This window comes from Trachurus japonicus, chromosome 5 (assembly GCF_045865225.1).
Source record: "Trachurus japonicus isolate A0001 chromosome 5, Traja_1.0".
NCBI lineage: Eukaryota > Metazoa > Chordata > Actinopteri > Carangiformes > Carangidae > Trachurus > Trachurus japonicus.
Window position 1 is genome coordinate 30230155 of NC_140911.1, and position 27999 is coordinate 30258153.

The 27999-nt window shown below is 40.4% G+C and overlaps 2 protein-coding genes and 1 long non-coding RNA gene across 3 annotated transcripts; all 3 read right to left on the reverse strand.

Moving 5' to 3' along the window:
• Window positions 1–652: 652 nt before the first annotated feature.
• On the reverse strand, window positions 653–7234 carry il17rc (interleukin 17 receptor C). Its single transcript, XM_085777340.1, has 14 exons — window positions 6908–7234; window positions 6364–6610; window positions 4115–4221; window positions 3905–4019; window positions 3765–3806; window positions 3545–3663; window positions 3165–3221; window positions 3027–3081; window positions 2708–2925; window positions 2163–2216; window positions 2018–2069; window positions 1815–1910; window positions 1645–1683; window positions 653–1546 (listed from the first exon to the last, which is right to left on the reverse strand). Exons 1-14 carry the CDS (start codon window positions 7013–7015, stop codon window positions 879–881), a joined length of 1977 nt encoding a protein of 658 aa, XP_085633466.1. The 5' UTR covers window positions 7016–7234; the 3' UTR covers window positions 653–878.
• A 1599-nt stretch (window positions 7235–8833) lies between these two features.
• Window positions 8834–27974, reverse strand: LOC146987889 (inter-alpha-trypsin inhibitor heavy chain H3-like). Its single transcript, XM_085777947.1, has 19 exons — window positions 27876–27974; window positions 26609–26769; window positions 26409–26513; window positions 25119–25281; window positions 24910–25020; window positions 24508–24636; window positions 24101–24217; window positions 23811–23979; window positions 23609–23719; window positions 23195–23376; window positions 21326–21505; window positions 20608–20729; window positions 19646–19935; window positions 12073–12168; window positions 11391–11498; window positions 11101–11269; window positions 9708–9859; window positions 9440–9524; window positions 8834–9047 (listed from the first exon to the last, which is right to left on the reverse strand). Exons 1-19 carry the CDS (start codon window positions 27945–27947, stop codon window positions 8942–8944), a joined length of 2628 nt encoding a protein of 875 aa, XP_085634073.1. The 5' UTR covers window positions 27948–27974; the 3' UTR covers window positions 8834–8941.
• Window positions 15596–19444, reverse strand: LOC146987890 (uncharacterized). The gene is made up of 4 exons (XR_015035867.1): window positions 19409–19444; window positions 18319–18357; window positions 16663–16728; window positions 15596–15731 (listed from the first exon to the last, which is right to left on the reverse strand). It is a non-coding gene; the product is annotated as an uncharacterized LOC146987890 (long non-coding RNA).
• Window positions 27975–27999: the final 25 nt, after the last annotated feature.

Here is a 27999-nt window from a genome sequence, read left to right on the forward strand (position 1 = left end):
AGGGGAGGTCCTGAGGCTCAGAGTGGACTGCTCTGCTCTGTATTCCTAGCTAATCCAAAAAAAAGTGGCTTGTGGGAGTAACATGTGCCTATTCTCTTTCACTGCAGTTTTTGGCACTTCCAATGGTGGTCTAATGTTTCACCCTCAGAGGTTGCCATTATGTGACTGCCCAGCAGCTAAAGTCAGAAGAGGGTTGGTTTAAAGCGGGAGAACCAAACCCAAGCATCAAAGTACATCTCCTGAGACTCATTTCAAACTACAAACCAGAATCACTGTGAGAAAGACAGAGCTGAGGCCTTTCTCTGTGTATGTAAGAGAAATGCTCCAGAAGCGCTATGTAAAGACAAAAGATTGTGTGAAGCTACTTCAGAGACACTTTGGCCCCATGCCTTTTTAACCACTTCTGTTTTCTGCATTTCTTTTTCGTTGGTTCATCAAACAAAGAAAGATCATCAAAGCCCACGCAACAGGTAACCTACCCGCTGGAGCTGGCTAGTCGTTTTTCAAGGTAAATTAATGCAAAACCGCTGATGCGCGTTCCCGTCGGGGGCAGTTTTTCGGCAAGCAGTCTCTGCATTTGCCTCGAAATCAGCTCGGTCTCGTAACGTGAATGTTAAACTATCCCTTAAAGGGAAGAGAAGTGGGACTGGGCCTTTGTCTACATTTGTGACTCACATGAAGAGCACATCATGGTTTATGACCAATCCATGCATACAACTAGGTCCTGTATGTGGACATGTCTGGCCTTGAAAACACTGAGAGGTAGAATCACCCACTGGTGATTTTGCTCCTGTTGACAACAACCATAATAAAGATTATTGCCAAGCTTCCAGAATGTCTGATCTTTATTTCATCCCAGTCTTGGATGAACGTCTCTTTCATGGATCCTTCAGAGGCTCTGACTCCAAGTTTTTATCAGCTGCAGTGTATTTACATAGCGATGTCATCTGCTGTTGTGGTTTCTCTTTAGTCTTTGCTTTCCATCCATATTTCCACCATGTCCATGTCTTTCCACCTGATCTTCCAGCCTGCTCCACAGTCAGCTCAGTTAGGAGAGCCTGAGTCTGGAAGGGGAGCTGGAACAGAGGCAGCCCCTGTAGAAGCTCAGGTAACTTCCTGTCACTGCTCAGGTGGGATTCAAATGTCACCAGAAGAAAGCGTTTTCCAGCCCTGCCCTGGAGCTTGTCAGCATGAATGATGCACAGGGCAGCTGTGAACAGATCAGAGTAAGGGGAGCACATCTGAGGGAGACCCCTCTCCTTTGTCTCAATAATCTCCTTGTTCTGATGCATCCACTGCTCTGCCCTCTCTATGGCTTTCCGGGTCAGAACCAACACAACTCGGTCTCCCTGGTTGTCCATCTCCTGTAGCTTTGAGTGCAACCACGGCAGAGGACCCCGGTTCCATTGCTCCTTCCTGCTCCACTGGTCCACAGACACATTGAAGCCTTTGTTGCAGAGCAGAGAGCCAAGACGACAAACTGAATCTGAAACACCACCATCCAGATCTGGGGGGCTCAGCAGCACCACGTGACCCTTTCTACCAACTGTAAACAGGGAAAACAATGGGACAAAAGTCAGAAAATTCACTTGTTCCACTGATGATGTCATGTATTTTTTAGGAAATGCAAAAAAAACAACTCACTTTTCACAAGTCCACCGTGATGCCAGCTCCATACCCATTCTATAAAAGTCAGAGAATTAAGAGTAAATTATGTGCATAAATAACTGCATACTTCAGGTCTGTTCTTTGAGGGAATACATATTTAGCACTCAAAATGCAAAATGATAGAGGCAAACAAAACCAAAACTTACTCTTGACAAAGTCATGTTGTAAATAAAACATGAGCACAGCCAAGCAAACCAGCAGCACAGCACAGACAACCAGGAGACTCCAGCGCCACCTGTCGGCTAAAAACACAACCCAGTTTATACCAGGTACTGTACATGAGCCGAACACTGGAAACCATGTCCCAACCAGAATCAGTTTCAATATTTATAATGTGTGACACACTTACTGTTTTTGAAGCAGAATGGACCCAGCTCAGACTCCATTCCCTTTACTTTTACCTGCACAAATGGATAAATACAGTAAAAACAATATAGTTATTCAGCTCTGAGAATTCATACTATATGACTTGCTTAGTGTTGAGAATACATTACCATAACACACGGTGAGAGCTGAAGGTCTATGTCTGCAAACGTCCCCATTTTTTCCTGAGAAGGACACAATTGTATCTGTTATTAGTCTCCTAAATATTATATATTATATTATATTATATTATATTATATTAGATTAGATTAGATTAGATTAGATTAGATTAGATTAGATTAGATTAAATTCGATTTTGGGTAACACTTTATAATAAATACACACTATTAAACATTAGTTAAGCATTAAATACTGAATTCATCATTTATAACACATGAATACTCATTAGTATGTAGTTTAAAAACACAGTTCGAAATATTTTACTTATCATTGATAACTCATACTCTATCGTTGATGAACTGTATTTCTAAACTAAATACCTCTATGCTAAATACTAGTATTAGTACTAGTACTAGTAAGAATTCAGTTATTGATACTTAACTAATGCTTAATAGTACTTATTATAAAGTGTTACCATATTTTGTGTATAAATTGGAGTTAAGGGGCTAAAGCCCAGAGAAAAACATTAAAATGAGGCTCACTATGGATTCCTTACCCAGAGTCCTTTGCTGTTTTGTGTCCATCTGCCACCAGTCAGCTGTTGTCGGTAGCCCTTCATCTCCCTGCAGCTGTGCTCTTTGTGACAGGGCCACACCTCACCCTCCAGCCTGCAGGGGGCAGATATGTTCCACAGCAGCATGGAGCCATGGGAGTTTGACTGAGCCTGGCCCACACCCACTGACACATTCTCCCACACGTTCCTGTGGGATATGTCTGGGACAGACATAAAAGAAACAGCAGAGCACCAGTGGTTAACAATCATTTATTCATTCATCATTCATCCTAAAACTGTCACTGACTTTGAGGCTTCTCACCCATGTTTTTGAAGGGGCAGCTTCCAGAGCGTACGTAGTTCTGATCATGCCACGCCTACAAAAACCATAAACACATCAATCATATAAATCTGTGTTGATCAGAGTGCTGTTAATTTGTCAACTTGTTAAAAACAGTACCTGAAGACACATGCAGTGGGTCACAGAATAGAGCGGGATTTTCCTCTTGGTCCAACTCTATAAAGTCACATATCAGAGAGAAATATATTTTGACTACATTTATCTTAGCTACTGTTTGTAGTTACTTACACTGACTTTTACAAACAGATGTGAACAGAGCGTGGAATTATTTCTTTAAACTCTCCAGTGCCACCACAGGAAAATAAATGAATGCTCCTAATGCGTAAGAAATAATAATAACTGGTCAACTTTAATTTGCAATTCTTTTACATAATGTTTTGTTTTCTTGTGCCTGAGTTAAATGTCTGAGTTCTCTCTCCACCTCTGCATCTAACAGGTGACTGTAACAGGCACCAGATGCAAACACTGATAACACTGACCTGACATGTCCCATTCTGCTCGTACTGGATGCACACAGACGGGAGGCTGCTGTTGCTGCCGTCAAACAGCAGCTCCACGTAGTTCACCTCCTCGTGGATTGAAATATTGAGTTCAGGCACTGTAAAAGAGGAAAGGGATACCTTGTTTATTGCCCAAAGACAAATAAAAAAGCAAGTGAAACCAATAAATGTTACGTGAGAACTTTTCTTTTTGTCTTACCGCGACACTCTTGTACACATCTCTTCAGCTCTTGGGAACACACTGAGGGCACATGATGATACAGTAAGTGTCACACACTCTTACCATATTTGTAGCAGACACTTGTGATTTAAATAGGTGCTTGGAAGTGAAACATTTACCCTCTTTTAGAGAAGGAGAGAGAACTTCTTGTCTTAGATGCAGGAATTCATGACGATAAACAAACACTTTACTGCTGAAGGAAAGCCCATATGGCTCAGTAATCACCATGGACACCTACAAAAGACACACAGTGAGTGAATAAGAGCAGAAAGCTGGAAGTGAGCCTACACTGTATGAGGCCATATTTCATTACATAGAGCTGACTGTACCTTCCCCTGGTTTTGTTGCGTAAGAGCTGTGTGATTAACCGTAAACTCCACCTTCTTGCATGTGGGCATGGACCACTGTGGTGTGTAGTAACACACTGTCACAGACACTGTTGCAACAGAGAGAACAAGTCAGAGATGAAGCTTTGGTGTGTGACTGAAACACAAATGATATCGTTACCTGTCAGAGAAGCTCTTCTAAATCTCTTCCACACCCACACCTCACATTCCATTCGCATTATGATTTTCGCATTAACACCAACTCTCCAGCATCTCACTGTCAGACCTTGGGTAGCGTTCAAAAGATTTTCCACTATAGCAACTACATCGACTATATTTCCTCAGAAAAGCTGGAAAAAATGATTTTCATGCATTAATAAAACAAATCTAATAGCTGAAAAATAGCTATATAGCTAATGTGGAATGCAATGTGGAAACTGAATGTTCTTTACTGTCCACTGTCTCTGGTTAACAAATAAATAAATAAAGCTTTGTGTCAAGCAGGAAATCACTAGGAGATGGTTCACAGTGACATAAATGGCCTGGTTCATGTTCTTTAAAGCCCCTACAAGGAACTTTCAGTTTGTATTGATTTTGGCGGCCCCTGTGGACAAAAGCGGTAATGTTTTGCCAGAATGAATGCATTTCCCATGAGCTTTAGCGCGTATTGTTGTAAAGACGTTTATCTGGCTCGCGCCTCAGAGTTCCAGACTATAACTTTTTTGTGAGCAGTTTTTAGTAAATTACTTTGGAAATGCATTTAAAATACTTTATACATCCTCTAGTCTAGCAGGACAGCGGAGCAGGCTGACGTTATAGCCCAGGACGGGAGCTCTGTGGGTGAGAGGAGTGGAGAGACTGGGCTGGCTGGAGCATAAACCAGCCACCTTGCCTTCACCCGCTGGGTGTTTGAAACTCGGGGCCGAGGAGGAAAAACCGAGTCTCAGTCAGCCAACCGTCGTCTGTTGTCTGTCGGCCGCCCACCGCGGAGTGTGAACTCTGATCAGCCAAGACAGACTTGGTCTGTGGAGCACCAGGACCGCTGAGGTTAGTGAGACCTCCTCTGTTGCTCACCCTGAGGTTTCTCCGATTTTTCCCTGTTAAAAGGGTTTCCATGGAGTTTTTCCTCAGTCGATGTGAGGGTCTAAGGACAGAGGATGTTGTTACGATGCCATGTAAAGCCCTTTGAGACAAACTGTTTGTAAAGGGTTAGGGCTACTTTGTTTTCATGCTAATGCAGCATTAGTATAATGGCCATTCACTTGTTCATTGTAATAGTTATTTCTTTGGAGATTCTCATGTGATATTAAAATAAAACTTGTTTCAATATTTTGTCGATCAAAATATGCATCACATAGCCTAGGTTTTTTTCCCACCATAAAGTAAACATCACTCGAGTCGTGTCTCACAGATGAGAGCCCGGAAAATCAAAGTGACGTCTTAGAACCCATGCAGTGAAGTTCAGAAGCATCACATTAACCAGGTGAGAGAAATTATTTGATGATAAGATATTGATTTTTGGGGCTGCCCTTATTAATGAAAGAGACTGCTGCAGCTGAGCCTACAATTTCTCTGCCTATCTGAGCCAAACGCGGCCGCCTCGGTGATTTTGGTCACCTCTTTGGTCTTTAGTGCGCGAGTGGGTTTCGGTGGGAAAGGGCCCAAACGGCTCTTTTAATGCTAAAGGTTGCCGACCCCTGATCAGGGTCTTATGCAGAATAAATCAGTTATTCAAAGATTAGACTACCGGGGTTTTTTGTGGGCCCTACTGGGCACGGGCCCCCTCGAATTATCATCACCTTTCTCCCCTATACAACGGCCCTGGCTGCAGCTGTGGCAGACAGGTCTGCAGGAGTCTCTTGCTGCAAGAATTTGTGCACTGTCTGTGTAGTAACAGTGATATGCGCATTTTCAGTGAAAAAACAAACTGTGCCCTGGGGGTTATTAATTATCATCCTAAATACATATTTTACGGGGACTGTCCTGAGCCCTGTCGCGTGTGCCATCCCCAGTCTGAGTGCCGTAAATTGTTTGTCCGTGGTCTGACCCGACCACTGCCTCCTGGTTTAGAAAAAGCTAGTCTTTACACAGATTGGTTCATTTCCTGTTTTAGGTCACACAGAGACATCAGCAGAAACCAGAGACTACTGCATATCCAGGTTAAAGTTCCTTGTAGGGGCTTTAACATACAAAACCACTAGTCATTGCCTGCAATGTTACAATAAAGGGCTGCATGTAGTTCTTTGTTATACCTTTTGGATTTTTCATCTCTTCACTGTCCTCCTCCTCCTCCTCATCAAGCCCAGAGTGTTCTTCATCCTCTCTGTCATTCTCCAGATGGATGTAGAGCTCTGTGTCTATCACCAGACACAAAGTGCACGACTCGCCACTCTTTGAGCACAACTTCAAATTTGCCGTCAGGTTTAGAACATCCACAGCATCACCATCGTCGTCCGGCAGCAGGGGACTTTTATCCTTCATGGTGCATTCAGAGAAACCCTGGAAGAAAAAAGCAACATGTGACATTTTATACAGTCAGTGTGGACAACAAATATTTGGACGTCCAACAGGCCTGTGATGTGACAAGCTGGTAGGTGGCTGTAACCCTTGGTCTGCTTTTAATGAAATGTTTGACAATCAAACATTAAATCAGTGTGAAGGGAAATTAAAACGTCAGAGCGGCGTAGGTCAACTCTCTAAGAAAATTAAATGTGTAATCTGTCAACAAGAACTGTCTGTACTGTACTGCAGCACGGGAAGTGTGTGTTTATTCAAGCTGTGTGTCCCGGAGTATACCTGTGAGCAAACAACTTCATCGCTGTCACGTCCCAGAAGCTCCAAAGCGCTGGCTGACGAGAGGATGGTCAGTGAAACCCACAGGATGAGCCATCCATGTGGGGACATATTTCCTGGGGACACTCAGAAAGGTTGGAGTCCTACAGCGGCTGTCTGCACCGATTCTTCTCCAAAACTGAAAATGTGAAACACAGCCAGATTCTTCCCCTCCATCCCGCTGCTGGGTTGGAGATAAACATAGTGATGATTTCCAGTGAAGAAACGTCACAGTTGAGCGGCAATCAGTGAATCATAACAAGCTGCCCAGGTTCAACCTTCGTTTATTGCCTGTGGGAGAAAAGAGTCATACTGTAAATGAATGCCGGTGCCGGTGCCGGTGTAGGATTCCTGTCAACTGCTGTGAAAACAACTCCGAACAAGCTAGCTCCAATAGTTTTCTTGTGTAACATTGACTTGATGTGTCAAGTTCACAGATCCTTTAATGGATATGATAACTGGGAAGATAAAAGCCTATTCTTTAAAAAAAAAAAAAAAAAAAAGAAACCCAGGCATTATACAAACAATCAGATATTTGAGATCAAGTTTTATAATTATGGTAATATTAGAAGTTGTTTTAAATGACACTCATAGACATATCATTGTGTTACCTACTTGGTTTGAGGCCGTCTTCAAGCTCTTCCTCTCCACGGATACTCAGCTCTACACCTCGTCAGAGCAGCCAATGTGTCATGAAAACAGTGTCAGTGTCCTGAGTCATGAGACGCCCCACCCTCCCTCCCCCGCTCTCTCTCTCTCTGTCTCTCTCTCTCTCTCTCTCTCTCTCTATTTGTCCTTCTCTGATTTAGTCTCAGCATAGTCCCCTTACATGTTAGTTAGTTAATTTCAGTTTATTTCGGACATATTGAAAGAAATAAGAAATACAGTAATGGACAGACATAACAAATAAATACTTTGCAAAGACAACACATAGAAAAAAAAAGATTGAAAATGAGGATAGTCTTTTTTGTTCATATCCGAAAAGGAGTGGGAAGAAGTAAAACTTATTTACTCCCACCCCCTACTCATAAATTAGCTATCAAGCTTCCTTGTCATAATCGATACAATAAGTTAATTTATAAGTTCATCTAACTGGATTTATTCTAATATATTATCACTAATCTTTATCTCTCTAATATATAGGCATATACATATATAAACTAAAGACATACAAATACATGTACAAACACATACTGAAGGTAACACCAACAGAGCAACAAATAAAACTAAGTGGGTAAATACCCAAATAAATAATAATAAGCACCTTGTGGTTGTCAAACACCCTCTTCCTGTTAAAATGGACATAACTGAAACTCCCCACTCTGAATTCCTCCACACTGTGCAACCAGACTACTACAACTACTTTTTCTTTAAAACAAGACTCCACCATCGTCCAGCAGATTAGTTATTTTAACTTTTGAATGTGTTCCATGTAGTTTAGTGTAACTGTGCCTTGACGAACATGTTTATTGCCTCTGCTCAGAAGAGTGTACCTTTGACCTGGACTTGTTCTGCGCTCTGGGGAGAACTATCTTGCACGAAATAAAAGCATGCACTGCTGACATGTAGCTGCTAAACTGGTTTTACCACATAACACTGAACTGTATACACTCCTGTCTTCCTGTCACTCCTGAGAAATGTGTTCAAACTGGATTCAAAACAAACTGTGTACACTGACCCTGAACTTTCACATTTTCTAAGTGTTTATACAGTGGCGGTTACTCATTAACTTTGAAGCATCCTTTAGCTGTAAAACACTGAGATACTTATGTGGAGTGGAGGTTATTCCAATCCAAAGAGGCCAGAATTTCTTCCTAAGGTCAACTCTGCTGCTAATAACCATTTGACAAAATCATTAAATATGACATGATTAAGTTCAAGACAACCAAATATGTAGGAAGCCATTTATTTCTTTAAGTTTGTAACATGTTGAACATTTTTGTCTATAATGATGAATCTTATTTCTATTCTGAACTAAATTGACTGAAGTAAAGTGATTCAACACTTGACATCATCCAGGGGTCTCTGCAGGGCAGCCTCGGCAGACATGAACCAGCAGTCCAGTGTGGTGGGAGGGGCAGTACTGTGGTCGTCAGCCCTGGATCTGCACAGCAGAGACACATATTGTCATAATCTTTGTAATCATAATTGGTTGTGTCTTGAAAACGGGAGCGTGCCTATGTTCCCACAGCCCTATGTTCCCACTGGATTCTCTCTACCTATCTGGACTCTATCTATCTGGCCTGTCTAGCCTCTACCTGGTCTTTTTATTAAACTTATCCAACTCCTTTCTTCATTGCCTAAACCCAACCAATGGTGGGACCAAAGGGCTGTGGGAAATGAACTGCACAGTCTGCACAATATCTTGATTACGAGCTTGTTTTCTTATCTCCAATGCTTTCTCTAGGCAACAAGCTAGTCTAAATGTTTCATGTGTAAACAGCTAATAAAATAGTAATTATTCTATCGCTTCCCATTAGTACTATCTGATCGTACCTGGTGACGTCAATCTCCTGGTCTTTAATCTTCAGTTTTGTTGAGGGAGTTTGCTGCACCTCCTCATAAACGGCTGGATTTAGGCCTGAACACACAAAGGACACATAGATATGATTTCATTTAATAAGACACTTTATCAAACTCCAAAATTGATGCAAATATTGATTCAATCCATTGCTTACTTGATATTACAGCTTGAAAGCAGATGCAACACTTTCACATGGTGCACAGATGTACATACAAGAACAAGCAGCATATTATCACCCACCGAAAATCCCTCTGGTGTTGGTATCATCAGATGGCTTCTGTCTCAAAACCGGCCACAGGAATTCTGCGCCATCCTTCTCGTGCATTAAGATAATGATGCGGATGTCTCCGACTGCCACGTCTACTTCCTTGTTCCTCCTGATTACTGTCAAGCTAGAAAAATATACTGCTTGTTTAACATTTCACTTTCACATTCACTCCCCAGGATCTTAGTTTGGAACACCTGTGTAGCTGTTATTGTTATTAGAGCTGTGTAGTTTTCACATTACACATCAGAATATGAAAAAATTATGATGGGATTGATCTTTTCTTATGATCTATTGCGACAATCAATAATTTATAAAAATGTAATTATTATTATTATTATTATTAATAATAATAATAATAACAATAATAATACATTTTATCTATGTTTTAGCACGTTTTTATTTGAATTAATTAATGTGTATTAATTCATCTTTACACCTGAAAGGGATAGTTCAACATTTTGGCAAATTGGCCCATTGCTATAATCCCTATAGTTTTAGGAGTAGGTTCGTCACCACGTTATGAGATAATATCAGAACGTTACGAGACGGAGTTGTTTTGGAGAGAATTTTGGAGTTGTTGGATTGTATATTTGATGAGTTTGATGAAAGAAACCAAGAAATCCCATTTGCCTCCGTAGCGTAGCTCTGAGCAGCTCACGGCTCTGCACTGCCATTCTAAAAATAGCTTGCACCGACAATTAAAGGTAACGAACCTACTCCTAAAACTAAAGGGATTATGGCAGTGGGCCAATTTGCCAAAATGTTGAACTATCCTTTTAAGATAGCATTTCCTCAATTCAGTTCAGTCCCTGCTTTTAAGTTTACTTTGATGCTGTAAGAGATCCAGACTCTTTAAACAGCAGTTAGAAGATATTGAGTTGTTTTGTGAGCAAAGCAAAGCCCTAACCCGTATCAGTGTAGTGTTCCTGTCTGATAACAAGCTCAGTGAGTGTATCTTGGCTCAAAAGGCGCTAAGCTATGCAGGGTCACAGCTTCAACAGGAATGATAAAGATCTGGTTTGTCTCACTGCGGCAAGTGCAGCAAACCAAACAGACAGGAGAATGAGGAAGATGTCAACCAAACAGTGTTTACACTCTGACAGTTTTTAAATGCAGTGGTTGTATTGGTGAATTAATAAACACCCTCAAGCGGTAGAAGGTGCATGTATGGATAAACACTCTCAGTGATGTGTAGTGTTTGGGGCTGCACAGCTCTGTTTGATTAATAATTAATTCAGATGTAATATTTGTGTGCCTTGATTAGACACATGTGTGTTTCATTTTCATTTACAGCACAGGGCACTTGGTTTAAATGAAAAGTGATGCCTCAACTCATGATCCCTGAACATAATAACGCAAAGTCACCTTCCGACTGAGACGGGATCCTGTCCTGTGATGCTCCTCCGTGTCTGTCCATCTTGTAAGTTGACTTCAATGGTGGTAACCTCCAAAAACTGGCCTGCTTTGAAGTGGATGGTGATTTTTGAGAAGCCTCCATTTGTTACTGAATCAAGCTCACCATTCACAGTCACCTCTGGTACAGGAGAGAACAAATGCAACTCAATACCACACTTCAAATTGGGTAAAACTATGAAATCAAATACAAACAAATAGAGGAAGTTCAATTTTGTGAATGAAAGTGGCACATTACTGACCCCTGCTGGGATAGTGAAGCAGCTTAAGGCAGATATTTCCAGTGATATCAAAACAAAGTGGAAGAGACTGAATCTCACTTTTAAGCAAAAACCTGTGGGACAGAGGAACTAGAAAAACACAGACACAATGTCACATACAGGGAAACACACGTGCTGAAAATAAACTGACTTTGCTTTCAATTACAATTGAACAAACTAAGGGTGCATTTTGATAATGACAAATCTAGGCAATTCTTGACTTTGGTGGTGCCCAGTAGAGATCAACATGTTTTGCAGCAGACAGGGTATTTTATTTATTTATTTATTTTTAGATCATTTGAGATTTGTATTGCTGTGATAAAATAATATATGTGCTTGTGTGGAACCAGCACAGAGAATTGAATAGATCTACTACTATGTTCTCTGACTCATAAGATTCAAGGAGCCCCAGTGGCCTTATGGTGTGTACCCATGTGTACTAGTGGAATACTATGTGGACCTAATTCATATAAAAAAAAATACAACAAAACGGAATACGCCGCACGTGCAATATCACAAAAATGTTAAGTGGTTTAATTTTATAAGTCACAGGCAAGTTTGTCTACATCTTTAAATCCTATGAATCGGCACCCTTTGTATAAATATTGACAAATTAATAAATCAATAAATCATAACTATACAATTAATTAAATGTATGCAGTACCAGTACCAGTGGTTGTTGCTGCTGGTGATGATACAGTGGCCGCAATGACAGCCGCATCAAACACCTCCACAAAATCATAATGTACATCGGCATAAGCTGGGAAAAAAACAAACAAACCAAAAAAACAATATATATATATACAAAACAATATATATATACATATATATATATATATAGAGAGAGAGATATAAATATAAGATCTAATAACTCAAAACAATGAGATAATTTCTCAAAAATAATGAGACACTCAAAATAATGACATAGGTACTAACTCAAAATAATAAGATACTTAGTCAGAATATTATATATATAAATGCAGTAAAATATCACTGATTTTAGTTGTTCTGTTAGGACATTAGAGTTAAAGGTAGAGTCTGTAGGATTTTCCTAAGAAAAATCTAAGACTGACACCGCAGCAAGCGAAACTGCGACGAAATCTTGCGCAAAGGTGTCCTGATATGCAGCGTGACGATTTTGTTTTGAGTATGTTATAATGGTTCAGAATCCAAACCAATCAAATTATCGAGGGACGTAAAGAAACCTCTGCCGCTATTTTTAGATTCCTGGCATTTCCTGGTTGCTTTTCAGCCAATAAGAAGTGTTCGCTTGCGTTGCTGTATGTCAGGACAACAGAAATCCTGCTAAATCATCACCTATGAGCTTCTACTCATGTGTGGTAGTGACTGTGTCTGCAGCTCGGTGGCTTGGTATGGCCCCCATACTCCAGAACCACGTTTGTACTGTATTTCCTTTGCTTCGCTGCTAAGCATGCATCCACCGTTTCTCCTTGACAGCGTCCAGTGTCTACCTACTGTAGTATTATCCACCTGAACTTTTTGCTTTAACATCATGCATTATGTTCTTCTGTTTTTCTTGGAACTGAAGGAAAGTGTTTAGTAACAGTAATAGATGAGACATGAGTGACCCTTGTGAGATGCACCCTAGGTGAATGTGTTTTTGTTGTTCAGAGCCTTAAGCTGATGTTCAGCCCTGTCCTGTCTAGATCCTGTCTTGTGTTTATGAACACAATACATGAACTGTGTATGTTAGACAGATACAGCTAATGTTTGGATTTGCAGAATGCTTCCATTAATGTCGAACAGTTAATGCCTAATATGGAAAGCTATATCCTTATGTTGGGAGAAGGTGGAGTTTTGGAGTTAGAAAGCATATAAAGATTGTGGTTTTGAGCCATAGAAAGAGATCTCACACTGGCACCATGAGATGCTCCAAGATTCGACATTTTTTGTGCACTGCTCTTCTTCTTGTTAATAAACTTCTTTTTAAATACAAGTGAAGACGTGTCGGCGGTAGTCCCTTCTTTTCATCAACACATCAATATACCACACTACCTTGGTGGTTGTTTTTATACAAGCCCACAGTGCTGTTCGCCCAGCTTCACCTGCGCTCTGTCATTGGCTGGGGAAAACACACTGACGCCGCCCAGAAATGTCCTGAGTACACCAAAACATCAAAGTATAGAGGCTTATATGTGGTGATGATGATGAAGCAGGACTTCTGTTGTATAAGTCCTTATTTTGTTCTTTAGGAAAATCCTACAGACTCAACCGTTAACTTAATATTTTTACTTAGTATCTCATTATTTTGAGAAAGAATCTCATTATTTTGCGTTAGTATCTCATTATTTCGATAAAGTAGGCTATCTCATTATTTAAAGTTAGTGTCTCATTATTTTGAGTAAGGCCAGAGATGTTCTATATTGAATATAAAGACTTTGGTAAGACTATAATCTTGTTTTTTTCCATCAAGTGGCGGAAATGGTGTTCCATAAAAAAGCCTACCGGAGTAGTCAGCACTTTGGAGACTGGTTCCGGAGGCATCTAGATCATGGTCTGGAGAAAAAGAAAATCAAAAAAGTTGTATATGGGCGTATTTTGGGTTGAACAAGACCGCTGAGGGACAGCTGGCTGAAGACACTTGTCCTGTCTCCAGAGCGTTCCCGTTTCGTTAGCTTTTTTCCTGAATGGAAACATTGTTTAATTAATTTCACTCGCATTATAGCCTACTGTATGCAATGATGGGAATAACGGATAACGGCGTCACTGACAGAAGTTTTACCTCAGTGGATGATGTGAGGGTCTAAGGGCAGAGGATGTTGTAATGATGCTGTGTAAAGCCCTTTGAGACAAAAAGTGTCTGAAAAATGGGCTATACTAATAGAATTGCTTTGCCTTGCAACTTTTTTCAGTAACGAGTAGGCTATAGGCTAATCATGAAAAGTTACTGTTTCCCCCATTATAACGCCGTTTCCGTTACTGACAATAAAATGCGCCTTTACTCGAAAGTCCCATCACAAAATAATACACATGTTAAAGTGTACATTATATAGCCTAGCCTACACATTTTTTAGCCGTTAAAAGCCAGGAAGTTAGGGAGGCGAGTCCAAGTAATTTGAGCAGTTTATAAAGAATAAGTAACGGAATAGTTATTTTTACTGGTAATTAGTTAGGCTACTAACTCTTATACGGCATAGCCTACTCCGCTTGTGTTTCACATGGACCTTTATAACTGACGAGCAGCATTGTCAGAATTCAGTGAAGCGATCAGAGGAGAGATGGAGCAAAGCCAAGAAAAGACAGAAAAGAAAAAAAAAGGTTGATGTTAGAGGACCATTTCATGTTGCATCCACTGCTGAGCTCTCACACACTAACAGCTCCCTACACATAATGTAAGGCAACGTGGCTTCATGTAAACGTGTTCATTTAAAAGAACTTGCTGTAATTATGTTTATATCGGCGGCTAGTTACATATATCTACAGCTCAAGAAATTGTATTTTTAATGTTTTAATGTGATGTTTTCAATTAGTTTTAAAGGAAGTTTTGCTGATCATTGGAGGCACTGATTTACAGCTTTTGCATGTCTTCTATGCTGAGAACTTAAAGGTAGAGTCTGTAGGATTTTCCTAAAAAACAAAATATAGACAACAGAAATCCTGCTTCATCATCACCTATGGGCTTCTACTCATGTGTGATGGTGACTGTGTCTGCAGAGCCCCCCCCCCCCTTCTGTATTTTGACGTTTTGGTGTGGATGGGACGTTTATCTGCCTGTGAATTTTCTCATTTGTCCAGTCATAGTTATCTCAAATAAATTTAAATTGAACTCAAGTGGACTTGGTTATTTGTCTAGGAAGACGTTTCACCTCTCATCCAAGAGGCTTCATCAGTTCATGTACGCATCTGACCAGGCTGGGACTGGTCCAACCATCTGGTGTGGAGATCCAGGTATTTAACCTCTGTGAGGGCTGTCACAAGACCGATGATGTCACTGGAACCCTTTGTGCTCCATGTGCCAATGACCATCGTTAGAGTGACAAAGTGTCACTCTAACGATGGTTGTTTAAATTTATTTGAGATGACGTTTATGTGGTATTTTCTCCCCGGCCAATGACAGATGCACTTACCAGTAAAGAAAAGGAAATTCAGTCAGAATTCAAACAAGAACTTTGAAGGCCGAAGTGGAGAAGGGCTCCATGGGTTAGTCCTGACAACTGCTACCGAGAGGAGGGGCCAAGTTTGAATGTTGTGTTCACAAATTGCAGCGAACAAACCTACTGACTCTACCTTTAAGAAATAGAAGTTCACCTTGGCGTGGCGCTGTATGGATGTGTGTAGAGGAGCTTTTGACCCTTTTTGACCCTAGAAAACAAACAGCCAAGCTTAATATCTGTGTTATCTGCAGTGATGTTTTAGTGAAGCATCAGTTAGTTGTATCAATATTTAGCAAAGATGCAGCACATTTTTTCATGTGATAACTTTTTGGATTTGGGGTTTTAGCAAACAATGCACTTGTCTTGGTAGCCTACTGAAATCTTTCTTTCTTTCTTTTGCATCTTTTGTTGACTGATCATTGACAGCCTTAGTAAAGTATACATGCCCTCTATGCTAACATGGGTGGTTAAAGGGATAGTTCAACATTTTTGGCAAATTGGCCCATTGCCATAATCGCTATAATCATAGCAGTGGGTTCACTGCCTTTATTTGTTGGTGTAAGCTATTTTTAGAACGACCGAGCGCAGCCGCGAGCTGCTCAGAGCTACGCTACAGAGGCTAATGGGATTTCTTGGTTTCCCTCATCAAATACACAATCCAACAACTCCAAAATGCTCTGGTGGACAAGTTGTGACCTGCACATTCACCACGCAATGAGATAATAACGCAACGTTACGAGACCGAGTTGTTTTAGAGGCAAATACAGAGACTGCTTGCTGAAAAACTGTCCCTGAAGGCAACGCACATCAGCGGTTTTGCATGAATTTACCTCTAAAACAACTCTGTCTCACGTTCCGTTATTATCTCATAGCGTGGTGAATGTGCAGGTCACAACATGTCCACTTCTCCACTTGTCCTTGGACTGTAGGCTATTTGATGAGTTTGATGAAAGAAACCAAGAAATCCCCTTAGCCTCCGTAGCGTAGCTCTGAGCAGCTCGCGGCTCTGCTCCGCTGCTCTAAAAATAGCTTGCACCGACAAATAAAGGCAGTGAACCCACTGCTATGACTATAGCGATTATGGCAATGGGCCAATTTGCCAAAATGTTGAACTATCCCTTTAAGAAATAGAAGTTCACCTTTGCGTGGCGATAGACGGTACGATGGACGGGACAGTGAAGGGACGCTTTGAAACACACGTGAAACTGGAAAACAAACAGCCAAGCTTAACATCTGTGTTATCTGCAGTGATGTTTTAGTGAAACATCAGTTAGCTGTATCAATGTTTAGAAAAGATGCAGCATATTTTTTTCATGTGATAACTTTTGGGTTGTTACACTAATGTATCCCACACAGACAGATGGGTTTTAGCAAACAATGCACTTGTCTTGGTATTGAAACCTTTCTTTCTTTGCATCTTTTGTTGACTGCCTCGGTAAAGTATGCATGTCATCTATGCTGAGTAACTGAACATGGGTGGTTAAGAAATAGAAGTTCACCTTTGGTCACTGAAGGGTGGCCTTCAATAACGCGTGTAACTGGAAAACAAACAGCCAAGCTTAACATCTGTGTTATCTGCAGTGATGTTTTAGTGAAGCATCGGTTAGCTCTATCAATGTTTAGAAAAGATGCAGCATATTTTTTTCATGTGATAACTTTTTGGTTAGTACTCTAAGTCAGTGGTTCTCAACTGGTGGGTCGGGGCCCAAAAGTGGGTCGCGGACCCGTTCTGGATGGGTCGCGGACAGCTGGTCAAAAAAGTAAATAATATTTAATGCAAATCTGATGTTGGACATGTCTTTTATTTTGAAAAATAACTTATATTGAAAGGCACGCGTCATGTGAACACATGCAGTTGTAATGCTCCTCCTCAGTTTCTTATTATTTGCTCTGAATGCAAAGAAATCAGTTTCTTATTAATGTGGCTTGAATGCAGTGAATCTTGTTTTGTTTTGTGGGTCTTTATTTTGTGCAATTTGATATTTATTCACTTTTGTGAATATGCTCTGAATGCAGAGATGCATTAGAAGTCAAATATATCATTTTGTTGGTCTCCATTTTGTGCAGTTTGATATTTTTTTATTCACTTCCGTACATGCAGTTGTCATGGTCCTCCTCAGTTTCATTCATGTGCTCTGAAATGCACTTTGCTCAATAAAGAGCAAAATTAGTTTTTAAAGGCTTAAAAAAATTCTTGGTTTGAATTCTATAAAAGTGGGTTGTGACTTAATGACCATGGGAAAATGTGGCTCCCAGAGTGAGACCAGTTGAGAACCCCTGCTCTAAATGTATCACAGACAGATGGGTTTTAGCAAACAATGCACTTGTCTTGGTACTGAAACCTTTCTTTCTTTGCATCTTTTGTTGACTGATCATTGACAGCCTTGGTAAAGTATACATGTCCTCTATGCTGAGTAACTGAACATGGGTGGTTAAGAAATAGAAGTTCACCTTTGGTCACTGAAGAGTCGCCTTCAATAACGTGTGTAACTAGAAAACAGACAGCCAAGCTTAACATCTGTGTTATCTGCAGTGATGTTTTAGTGAAGCATCAGTTAGCTGTATCAATGTTTAGAAAAGATGCAGCATATTTTTTTCATGTGATAACTTTTGGGTTGTTACACTAATGTATCCCACACAGACAGATGGGTTTTAGCAAACAATGCACTTGTCTTGGTATTGAAACTTTTCTTTCTTTGCATCTTTTGTTGACTGATCATTGACAGCCTTGGTAAAGTATGCATGTCCTCTATGCTGAGTAACTGAACATGGGTGGTTAAGAAATAGAAGTTCACCTTTGGTCACTGAAGAGTCGCCTTCAATAACGCGTGTAACTAGAAAACAGACAGCCAAGCTTAACATCTGTGTTATCTGCAGTGATGTTTTAGTGAAGCATCAGTTAGCTGTATCAATGTTTAGAAAAGATGCAGCATATTTTTTTCATGTGATAACTTTTTGGTTAGTACTAATGTATCACAGACAGATGGATTTTAGCAAACAATGCACTTGTCTTGGTATTGAAACTTTTCTTTCTTTGCATCTTTTGTTGACTGATCATTGACAGCCTTGGTAAAGTATGCATGTCCTCTATGCTGAGTAACTGAACATGAGTGGTTAAGAAATAGAAGTTCACCTTTGGTCACTGAAGGCTCGCTTTCAATCACGTGTTTAACTGGAAAACAAACAGCCAAGCTTAACATCTGTGTTATCTGCAGTGATGTTTTAGTGGAGCATCGGTTAGTTGTATCAATATTTAGCAAAGATGCAGCATATTTTTTCATGTGATAACTTTTGGTTGTTACTCTTGTATCTGACACAGACAGATGGATTTTTTTGCAAACATACTGAAGCCTTTTTTCTTTCTTTCTTTCTTTCTTTCTTTCTTTCTTTCTTTCTTTCTTTCTTTCTTTCTTTCTTTCTTTCTTTTGATGGACCTGTCCCATTAGGCTGTATGATCTTTGCATCTTTTGCTGATTGATCATTAGAGGGACTGATTTACAACCTTGGTTGTTATGCATGTCCTCTATGCTTAGTAACTGAACATGGGAAGTTCACCTAGGATTGGGTGGTCATGTGAAGTCACGTGATGGATCATTGATGTTTCCGGAAAATTAACATCCAAGCTTGACATCTGCCCTGCAGTGATGTTTCAGCGAGACATGAGTTGGGTGTATCAACATTTAGCAAATATGCAGCATAGTTGTTCATGTGATAACTTTTTGGTTGTTGCTCAAATGTGTGACTCACTGATAGATGGATTTTAGCAAATATACAATGCACTGTCTTGATTCTGAAATGTCCATTATGCATTTGGTATGTGTATGTAGTAGGTGGTAATTATTTCACTGTCAGGATCTCATATTTAATATACAGTAAAATACATACATGACATTAATGGAGGATGGCTGAAGGTTTTGCCTGTCAAAGAGAAAAGAGAAAACAACATGAATTTGATGTAGAATACAGCATCAAACAAATTCATAATTAAATTCATTCTTCAGTTCAGCTTCACATCCCACACTTGAAATCTGAATTGTCATTACACACAAAACATGAACAGTGAGTTCTACAGTGAGTGTACTAGGCATAGTTTTTTTTTCTGGAATTAAAAAAAAAATCTACTGATTGTAAATAGCATGTTCTGTTCACAAATGTGTTGCTCACTTTGTCCTGGACGTGAGGTTCTTGCTGATACTGCTGATCCTGCTGATCCTGCTGCACCAACCATTCCAGGATACCCTCTCTGTGGTGGCTGATGCTGGCCCTCCTTGGGTTTATCAAGCACATCTGTGCTCTCCCCCGGAGGCTTGGTGACCACCATGGATGTGAGTGGGGTCACAAAGCTGTACTTCAGCGACAGCTCCAGGGCCTCTTTCTTCACTTTTTCCTTCTCAGTTTCATTTAACAGCAGCCTGTGTGCACATGTTTTAAACATGATAGCTAACAACACAGTAGGCTTGTTTGTTATTTGAAACAGTAGCCAACCCAACTATCTACCACTGTTTGATTTCAAGAGAAAATCATCAGCTACAAATGAGAAATCTGTTTTTTTGTTTAAAAAAAATCAACCTGAAGTTCTGGGAAATTGTGATTAGCCTTTTCCAATATTTCTTTACATTTTATAGATTAAAGGTAGAGTAGGAGATCCTATGCAGGCTAGATTTTGAAAAAACGTCATTCAAAAGTCCAAGCCCCTTTCTTCAAACTTCTCTCTGAAGAGCCTGTTCAATTTCGTTGAATCTTTTTGACTTTAGCAAGCTACCGTAAGCTCTGGCACTGTTTTTCTGTATCATTAATCGTTGAAGACCCTGAGAAAGCACAGCAGTTTGAAAGACACATTCATTCGTGATGTTCAAAATGATTGGATGATGTTTTTACAGGACTGTCTGTTCCACAGCTGACTGACATTTTTCATTGTTGTGAAAAAGCCTTTGGTTGCAGTTGGGATGTGAGGAGGATTTCAAGCAATACAGTAAAAAATGCTCAAAAAAAGATCTCCTCCCCTATACCTTTAATAATAATAATAAAAAGATTATGAAACAAACAAACAACAACAACAAAAACCCAGAGAAAAAAACGCTTACTCTTTCTCCAGGAGCTGTTTGACAGTGAGGTAGGCCCAGACCCTCTTGATAAGGCCGTCAGACACTGCTTCAGGAGACTTCACTGTGGTGCTCGACTCAGAGAACGTTACCCTCCGAGTGCCCTGTGATAATGAATGAATAAATGAATGAATTTTATTTTCGAACATGTATTAAAAAAAATTATGTAACTATTTGTACATACAAAAGAAAGAAAAAAATAAAATAAATAAAAATAGAGCCAAGACATAACAAAACACTGCACATTGTTTGAAAAAGGAGTGGGAAGAAGTACAAAACTTTTTTTTAAATTTCCCACCCCTTTTGAACTATTCTTCAGTTTGTAACTAAACAGATATCCTTATAACTACATAATACACCTATATAAATATATACCATATATACACTTCATAAATATCTATAAAAATATATAATTACAAAAATAAAAATATACTACATACATATCCTTATAAATATAAATAAATAAATAAATAAATATACGTATATATATATATATAAACTATCCCCATAAATATATACCATATATACCAATACCATATACTAAGTTAGTTACAATATAACAATCAACACTATTCGATTTATAGATTTATCCCTCATCATTATCCTCCGTTAACATACTTCCTCTTCCATGATAAAGTCCACGTGAATCATGGAAACCTTTGAGAAGAGCATATCTCGTGCAGAGTGGACTGATTCTTACCGAAATGGCTACAACTTGTGGGCTGAAGGTCTCGATGTCATTGTCAGTGATCTGACCGGCCACCACTATCTCAGATCCATTGTAATACTGGCTGAAATTAGTCTGGGTTAGATTGCTCCCTCCTGTATAGATCATTGTCACATCCGTCAGCAGAGGAGTGGCCACCTCCTCATAGAAGCCCTGTTGATACACAGAGGACGTGTCAACTATGCTCAGTTTGTTTTCAGTGAAAATGTATCAGTGTGTTAAAGCAGAAGTAAGCGGAATGTTTGTGTTAATATAAGTCTTAGTTAGGCTATATCTTCCGACAGCAATCACTTACATAGAGTGTTTGGTCTGAAACATGGGTCTGTCAGTCACTCTGCTCTGCTGTAAGCCGAGGAGAAAACTTTCCTTGTATCCTACAACCTTTATCCAATGAGGAGAGAGAACGGCATAAAGGGGCGGTCCTCTCTGTGTGTGCAGCCAAGGGATGCGCGTGAATGTGGTGACGTAGGGACGAGGGCGGGGACTGCTAACTCCATCCGCTGACAGGAAGTTAGCCAAAACGACCGGATCGCTTACTTCTGCTTTAGTCAGGCTGTTTCATGTAGGTAATGTCATGCTTTAGCTTCATGTTTAGTCTTTGTGTCCTTTTATGTTAATGGTGTTCAGAAAATTGAATTTGATCCCACTATGGGTCTTAAAATCATCTCTATCAGACGTAGCCCAAACTTTGTGCAAAATTCTATTTTAAATCCGGGGTTAAAGTGGGGTAGTTTGTTTCGCATTGGATAATGCAGGCACGCAAATTCATCAGCCAATGATATCAGGATCCATCATCCGTCAATCAAATATCTGAGAAGAAGCTTTGACAGCGAGTAGTAGCAGATCCCTGGGGTCCATCACTTACTGTAGCCTAGCTAGCTAAGTTAGCAAGCTATAATGTAGCTAGCCTACTAGCTAACAGTTAGTTACAGCCGTTTTCCCACTAAAATTAGCGGGTCGTCTGGTTTTTTAAACGCGGGTTGACCCGCTAACAATCGGCATTTGGCCCCTTTCCCATTGACCAAAATGAGCCGAGTCTGTGATGGGACCAGACAGAGCATAAACCAGTCGCCTAACTTGCCTCGCGTTCATCCGCCGCGGAGCGTGAGGTCCGTCGGCTGGCTGAGCACCAGGACCGCGGAGGACAGCGAGTCTGCCACGGCAAATTCACATACGGCGACGGGCCGTCAACTCGACGTGCTGTGTCCATCATGCACCGCGCTGCCGGATCTCCTGCTCTACATAGACAATGAATGGGATCCGTCTGTACCAGTCTATGGGCACAACACGTCAGTTAAACAGACTCTTGCTTCTTTTGTTTTTCAGTCGTTTTTGGTCAGTGTTCTTTGATCTTTTGATCCCAGTCACGAATGAGAGAAGAGCTTTGTTTTGGTACGTGATATGAGACGCGACCGGCGCGATGACGTGGCGGCTCGTAACGCTCAGTGTCATCACGTAAATTAGCGGGTTGACCCAGGTCTGGCGTTCCCACTGCAAGCCGATCAGAGCCGAGCCGATTAAAGGCGATTTTAACCCGCGTCGCTTGCCAAGTCGTTTGACGCGGGTCGACACGGCTCGGCCTTTCCCACTGCCACCAAAAGCTGATTGTTAGCAGGATTTAACGGGATTTTTTTGACAAGTTTCAGTTAAGTTTTCAAGATAAGTTTTGATCCTCACTGTGAGCGTCTTTTGTTAGATTGAATTTTGTGTTCAAATAAATACCCTTTTTGTCATATCCACGTCTGTCCAGGAGTCGTGCATTTGAGTCCACCAGTGTTGTGTCAAAGGTCGTGAGGCCTACATATTCACCATGTGAAGGAAGTGCAAGCGATTCAAATATACCTTCAGCTGTAAGTCAGCGTCAGAGTCCTCATAAATCCGTCGTGCCACACCGTTGTTCTGCAGTGACATGGTCTTCAGGAAGTCAAAATTGACATCAAAGCCAAAACCAAGACAGTAGAGTGGGAATTTGTCTGCGATGGCCCTTCTCACGTTTGACTGTATCATTTCCAGGTTTGTCACCCCTGCGAAAACACAAGACATGTGGTTTAGAAAGGTTAGAAATTAAACTCAAACTCTCTGACATGATACAATCAAACAATTATCATGTGATCAGTAAAAGGTGTGCAAAGAGTTAAATAAATAAAATAATGTCCATGATCCTCCAAGTTCAGACAGAACTCTCTCTTTCAGATCTTTAAAAGATCCACATAATTCCTTTTATTTTAAATTTGTGCATGTGTGTTTTATCATAACCTGAGGTTGGGTCTCCATCAGTGAGAAGTATGAGGATGGATGCTGAGCCTTCTCTGGGATGGGCATTCAGCATTTTCGCTCCTTCCAACACTGCTTCATTGATGTCCGTGGCTGAAATGAAACGAAAAAAAAGGACAAATGTTCATTCCTTACACTCTGCTGTCAACCGTTGAGAATAAATCTATCCATTATACCACCTTACCTCCTCTATCTTGAATTCCCCGTGCAAATGTCTTGGCACTATCCAGGTTTTCCTTACTGGCCTGGACAAGTTCTCGTTTCCAGTGAGAAACGGAGCCATCAAAGGTGATGAGACCAAAGTGGTCATCCTCTGCCAGGTCATTCAAGATGTGGATTAAAGCAATTCTGGTCTGAGGGAGAAAATATATAAATACATATATAAAATATGTGATATATGATGAGTTTGTTTCATGAGTGTTCGTATATTTTCTGCAAAGTAAAGTTGATTGAAAATACATGACACACACTGACCTGTTGTATTTTTTTGCCATGCATGGAGCCACTTCGATCAATAATAAAGACAACATTCTTTGGTATGCGTGGAAGGCTAGATGGAGCAAAGTGATGAATGAAGTACCCGTCTGATTTCTTGAGGGAAGTCAGAAGAAAGTTGGATTTGGTTGAAAGGACAGGATAAAATCGGAATTTAAGGTATTTTAGTTATTTGTTGGTTTGTTTTTAGCTCTTACAGATTCATTACTGTATGTACCAAGTTAAAGGTAGAGTCTGTAGGTTTGCTCGTTGTGGTTTGTAAACACAACATTCATATTCATCCCATAGGTGATGATGAAGCAGGATTTTTGTTGTATTAGTCTATATTTTGTTTTTGGGAAAATCCTACACACTCTACCTTTAAGAAAGACGGAGTGCTGCTGTACCTTGAGGTCTCCGAATGTGGTGTTCCTGTTGACATCATACACAACAACCAGATCTCCATTCATACCCTCCTTTCCACAGCTGTCACATGTTAACTGCTGATCCTCGGTGGGGTAGAAGTACACCCAGGCCTGAAAACAGGATGAATGAATAAATGGCTTTCATTGGTTGAGTCTTCAGTTTGATTGATCTACGAAGGCATTGTGCAGTGTTGTTATTGCTGGAAGAAATAAATACAGCACATCTAGTACAAATGTGCAGGTAGATGTACTGTGTGTAGCAGTGCTAGGAGATGGGCTAAAGGATGAGCAATATTGGTATGTATACTGTGAGTCAAACAGTTAAATATGGATCAGAAATGATCATGATTGTGTTATTATGTGTGGTGTCACTACACACTGTACCTGTTTGTCAACATGTGTTTTGGTGATGGCATTAGCCAGGGCTTTGGTGCTCAGTCCTCCTTTGACGTCAACGAAACTGATGCCGGCTTTCTCATGAATGTACACATCGACCTGTCATTGAAAAAAACGCGATATTTAGAAGCTCTGGCCATGAAAGCTGTTGTTAGCACAGCAGTGATTTCCCCCCCAGATGAACAGGACAAACACACCTTGAAGTCTTTGACTGGCTGCATGGGGCGAGCGTGGATTTGCAGCTCATATTTCCCAAGCCTGCGTTTCAGCAGTTCCTCATATGTGAGTTCAAAAGTCACCTTTTTGTGCGGTGCAATGGTCACAGAGGTCTTAAATTCCTCCAGGGTCCTCCCAACAGAGCTGCAACACACACCATTAACATAGTACTAAATCAAAGGCATCCATGCCCCCACCCTGTCTGGCTTGTGTTATGACCCTTTAATATGAAACAATGTATTGTTGTGGCCCCTCGTCACAGGTTATGAGCTTAAAGGTATGAATTGTAAGTGATACTACTGCAACAGGGACTTTTTCCATCTGACCTGAAGATGTCAAAGCATTTAAAAGAAAGGAGCAAAAACAAGAAAAAGAGAAGTCAAAATGAACAAATGAACAATGTATGTATAAATGTACGCATGTACAGTACTGTGCAAACGTTTTAGGCGCTTTAAGTAAAGTGAAGGTCATGAATGGTCTTTATTTATGGATTAACTTCATCCAAAGGTCCGTCAACAGAAGAAACCTAAATCAGATCATCACTTGCTGTGACCACAGCTCCAGTTCTCCTCCAGACACTTGCACACAGTTCTTCAAGGTTCTGGTCTGGCAGCTTGTTGAAGCGTCTTGGAGAACTTGCCATAGTTCATCTGTATCAGTGTCTGTCTCTTCATAATGTTGGGATTGGGACTCTGTTGTGGGCTCTACCATCTGTTGCAGGACTTCTTGAATTGAAATAGTTATTTTTGACACTGACTGTAATGTTTGGGTCATTGTCATGCTGCAGAATAAATGTAGGACTGATCAGACACTTCTTGGTAAATGGACTTGTACTTATAAAGTGCTTTTCTAGTCACTTGGACCACTCAAAGCGCTTTACACTTATTGTTACATTCACACACATTCATACAGCTCTGTGCGCAGACAGGCTTGGAGGCTATTCATTCATTCTTCCACAAGGACACTTCGACATCCGGACTGGGGGAGCCGGGAATTGAACCTCAGACCTTCCGTTTGGTGGACGACCCGCTCTACCTCCTGAGCCACAGCTGCGGGGTCTTACTGCATAATGGATAAGAATCTAAACATCTGAAGTGCCCCAAACTTTTGCACAGTACTGTATATGTGTGTGTGGTGAGTGTGTGTGTGTGTGTGTGTGAGAGAGAGAGAGAGAGAGAGAGAGAGAGAGAGAGAGAGAGAGAGAGAGAGAGAGAGAGAGAGAGAGCTGTATAAGACTTGGCAATAATTTGAACCATTGGTCCATGTAATACCTGACAATCCCAGCACTTTGGCCACGGGACACAGCTTCAGTGTACTGCTGCTGAGCCTTCTCCTTAGCATTCACAATGCCATCGTACACCTGTCCATCTATAAACCTGAAGACCACCAAGAAAAATATCATGTTCATATACTTTCTCCTGCTTAAAATGTTTACTTTGTTATGTGCAAATAGCTGTAAATATTCACATACATTCTGAATTTACTGATGAAGGCATTCTTGGGAATCCGTACAAGGAATTCTATTTCTTTTGACTCATCCATACGATTGGCCACACGGCTTGTGATGACAGTGGTGGCGTAGCGACTGGTCACCGTGGAGTTGATGTGAAAGCTGTAGATGTCCCAGTCATCCTGCGCAAATAAGGGAGGCGGATTTCACAATAAAATAAACAAGACTTCATTGATCACTGGCTGAACACGAGCAGAGCAAAGATCAGATGAAGGAGAAAAACACAGTGTTGGTGGGAGGCATCAGTGAGGTCTCATTGGTCTAACTGCAGAAACTCCCCGTTCTCACTATTTTTCATCTTGATATTACATGAAAATGACTTGTACATATACATTCCAAATACTGTGTGTGTGCGAAGCAGTTGCATTACACTGAATTGTTGGCATTTTCTGAGGGCTTACTCTGATTTTAATTACGGTAACACTTTACAATAAGGGTCCCTTAATTAACGTTAGTTAGTACATTATTAAGCATTAATTAACTGTTTACAGATATATTAACAATCAGTATTACTTAGGATTAGGAAACACATTAATTAATGCCTATTAGTAAGCAGTTAATTAATGTTTACTACTCAAAGTTAGTTAATAAATTAATAATAAAAGTTGAATAATGTAATTAGTTATCATTATGTATGTATTAATTAACACATTAGTTTATATATTAATGCTTAATAATGTACTAACTAACGTTAATTAAGGGACCCTTATTGTAAAGTGTTACCAAGATTACTCTCAACTGATCATTAACCCTTAATTCTTAAGCCTGAAATGTAATGATCAATATATAGGGACTTTTTTTGTTGGCTTTTAAGTAGAGTAGAGATCCTTCACTCTCACTGTCTGGACAGATATATTCCCCACAGCATGACTAACACACAACCAAACACACATTTGAACATGAAACCATAAGGGGGGACAGAAACTGACAAAGATGTTGACAGACCAAATTTTTTTTTACCAAATCTATACCAAAAATTGCAGAAGCACAGTTCACAGACATCTGTTCATGTCTGTGTAAATCCATCTTCATTAATATAGATGCAGATTCTGCCTTTAGACAAATGTTCATTGATCACTGGCTGACAGCAAGCAGAGCAAAGATCAGATGAAGGTGAAAAACACAGTGTTGGTGGGAGGCATCAGTGAGGTCTCACAGTTCACAGATATCTGTGAAAATTAATCTGCATTTATATGGATATATATTCATATAGATTCTATGATCTTACCTTGTTTGGCAGTGCAGTAGCCAAAGCCAGCAGCAGCCCAAAGAGGGTGATCTGCAACACAGCTCTCTCCATGATGGCTCCCACCAGACTGCAGCCCAGGCAGCTCACACTGTCTTTTCAACTC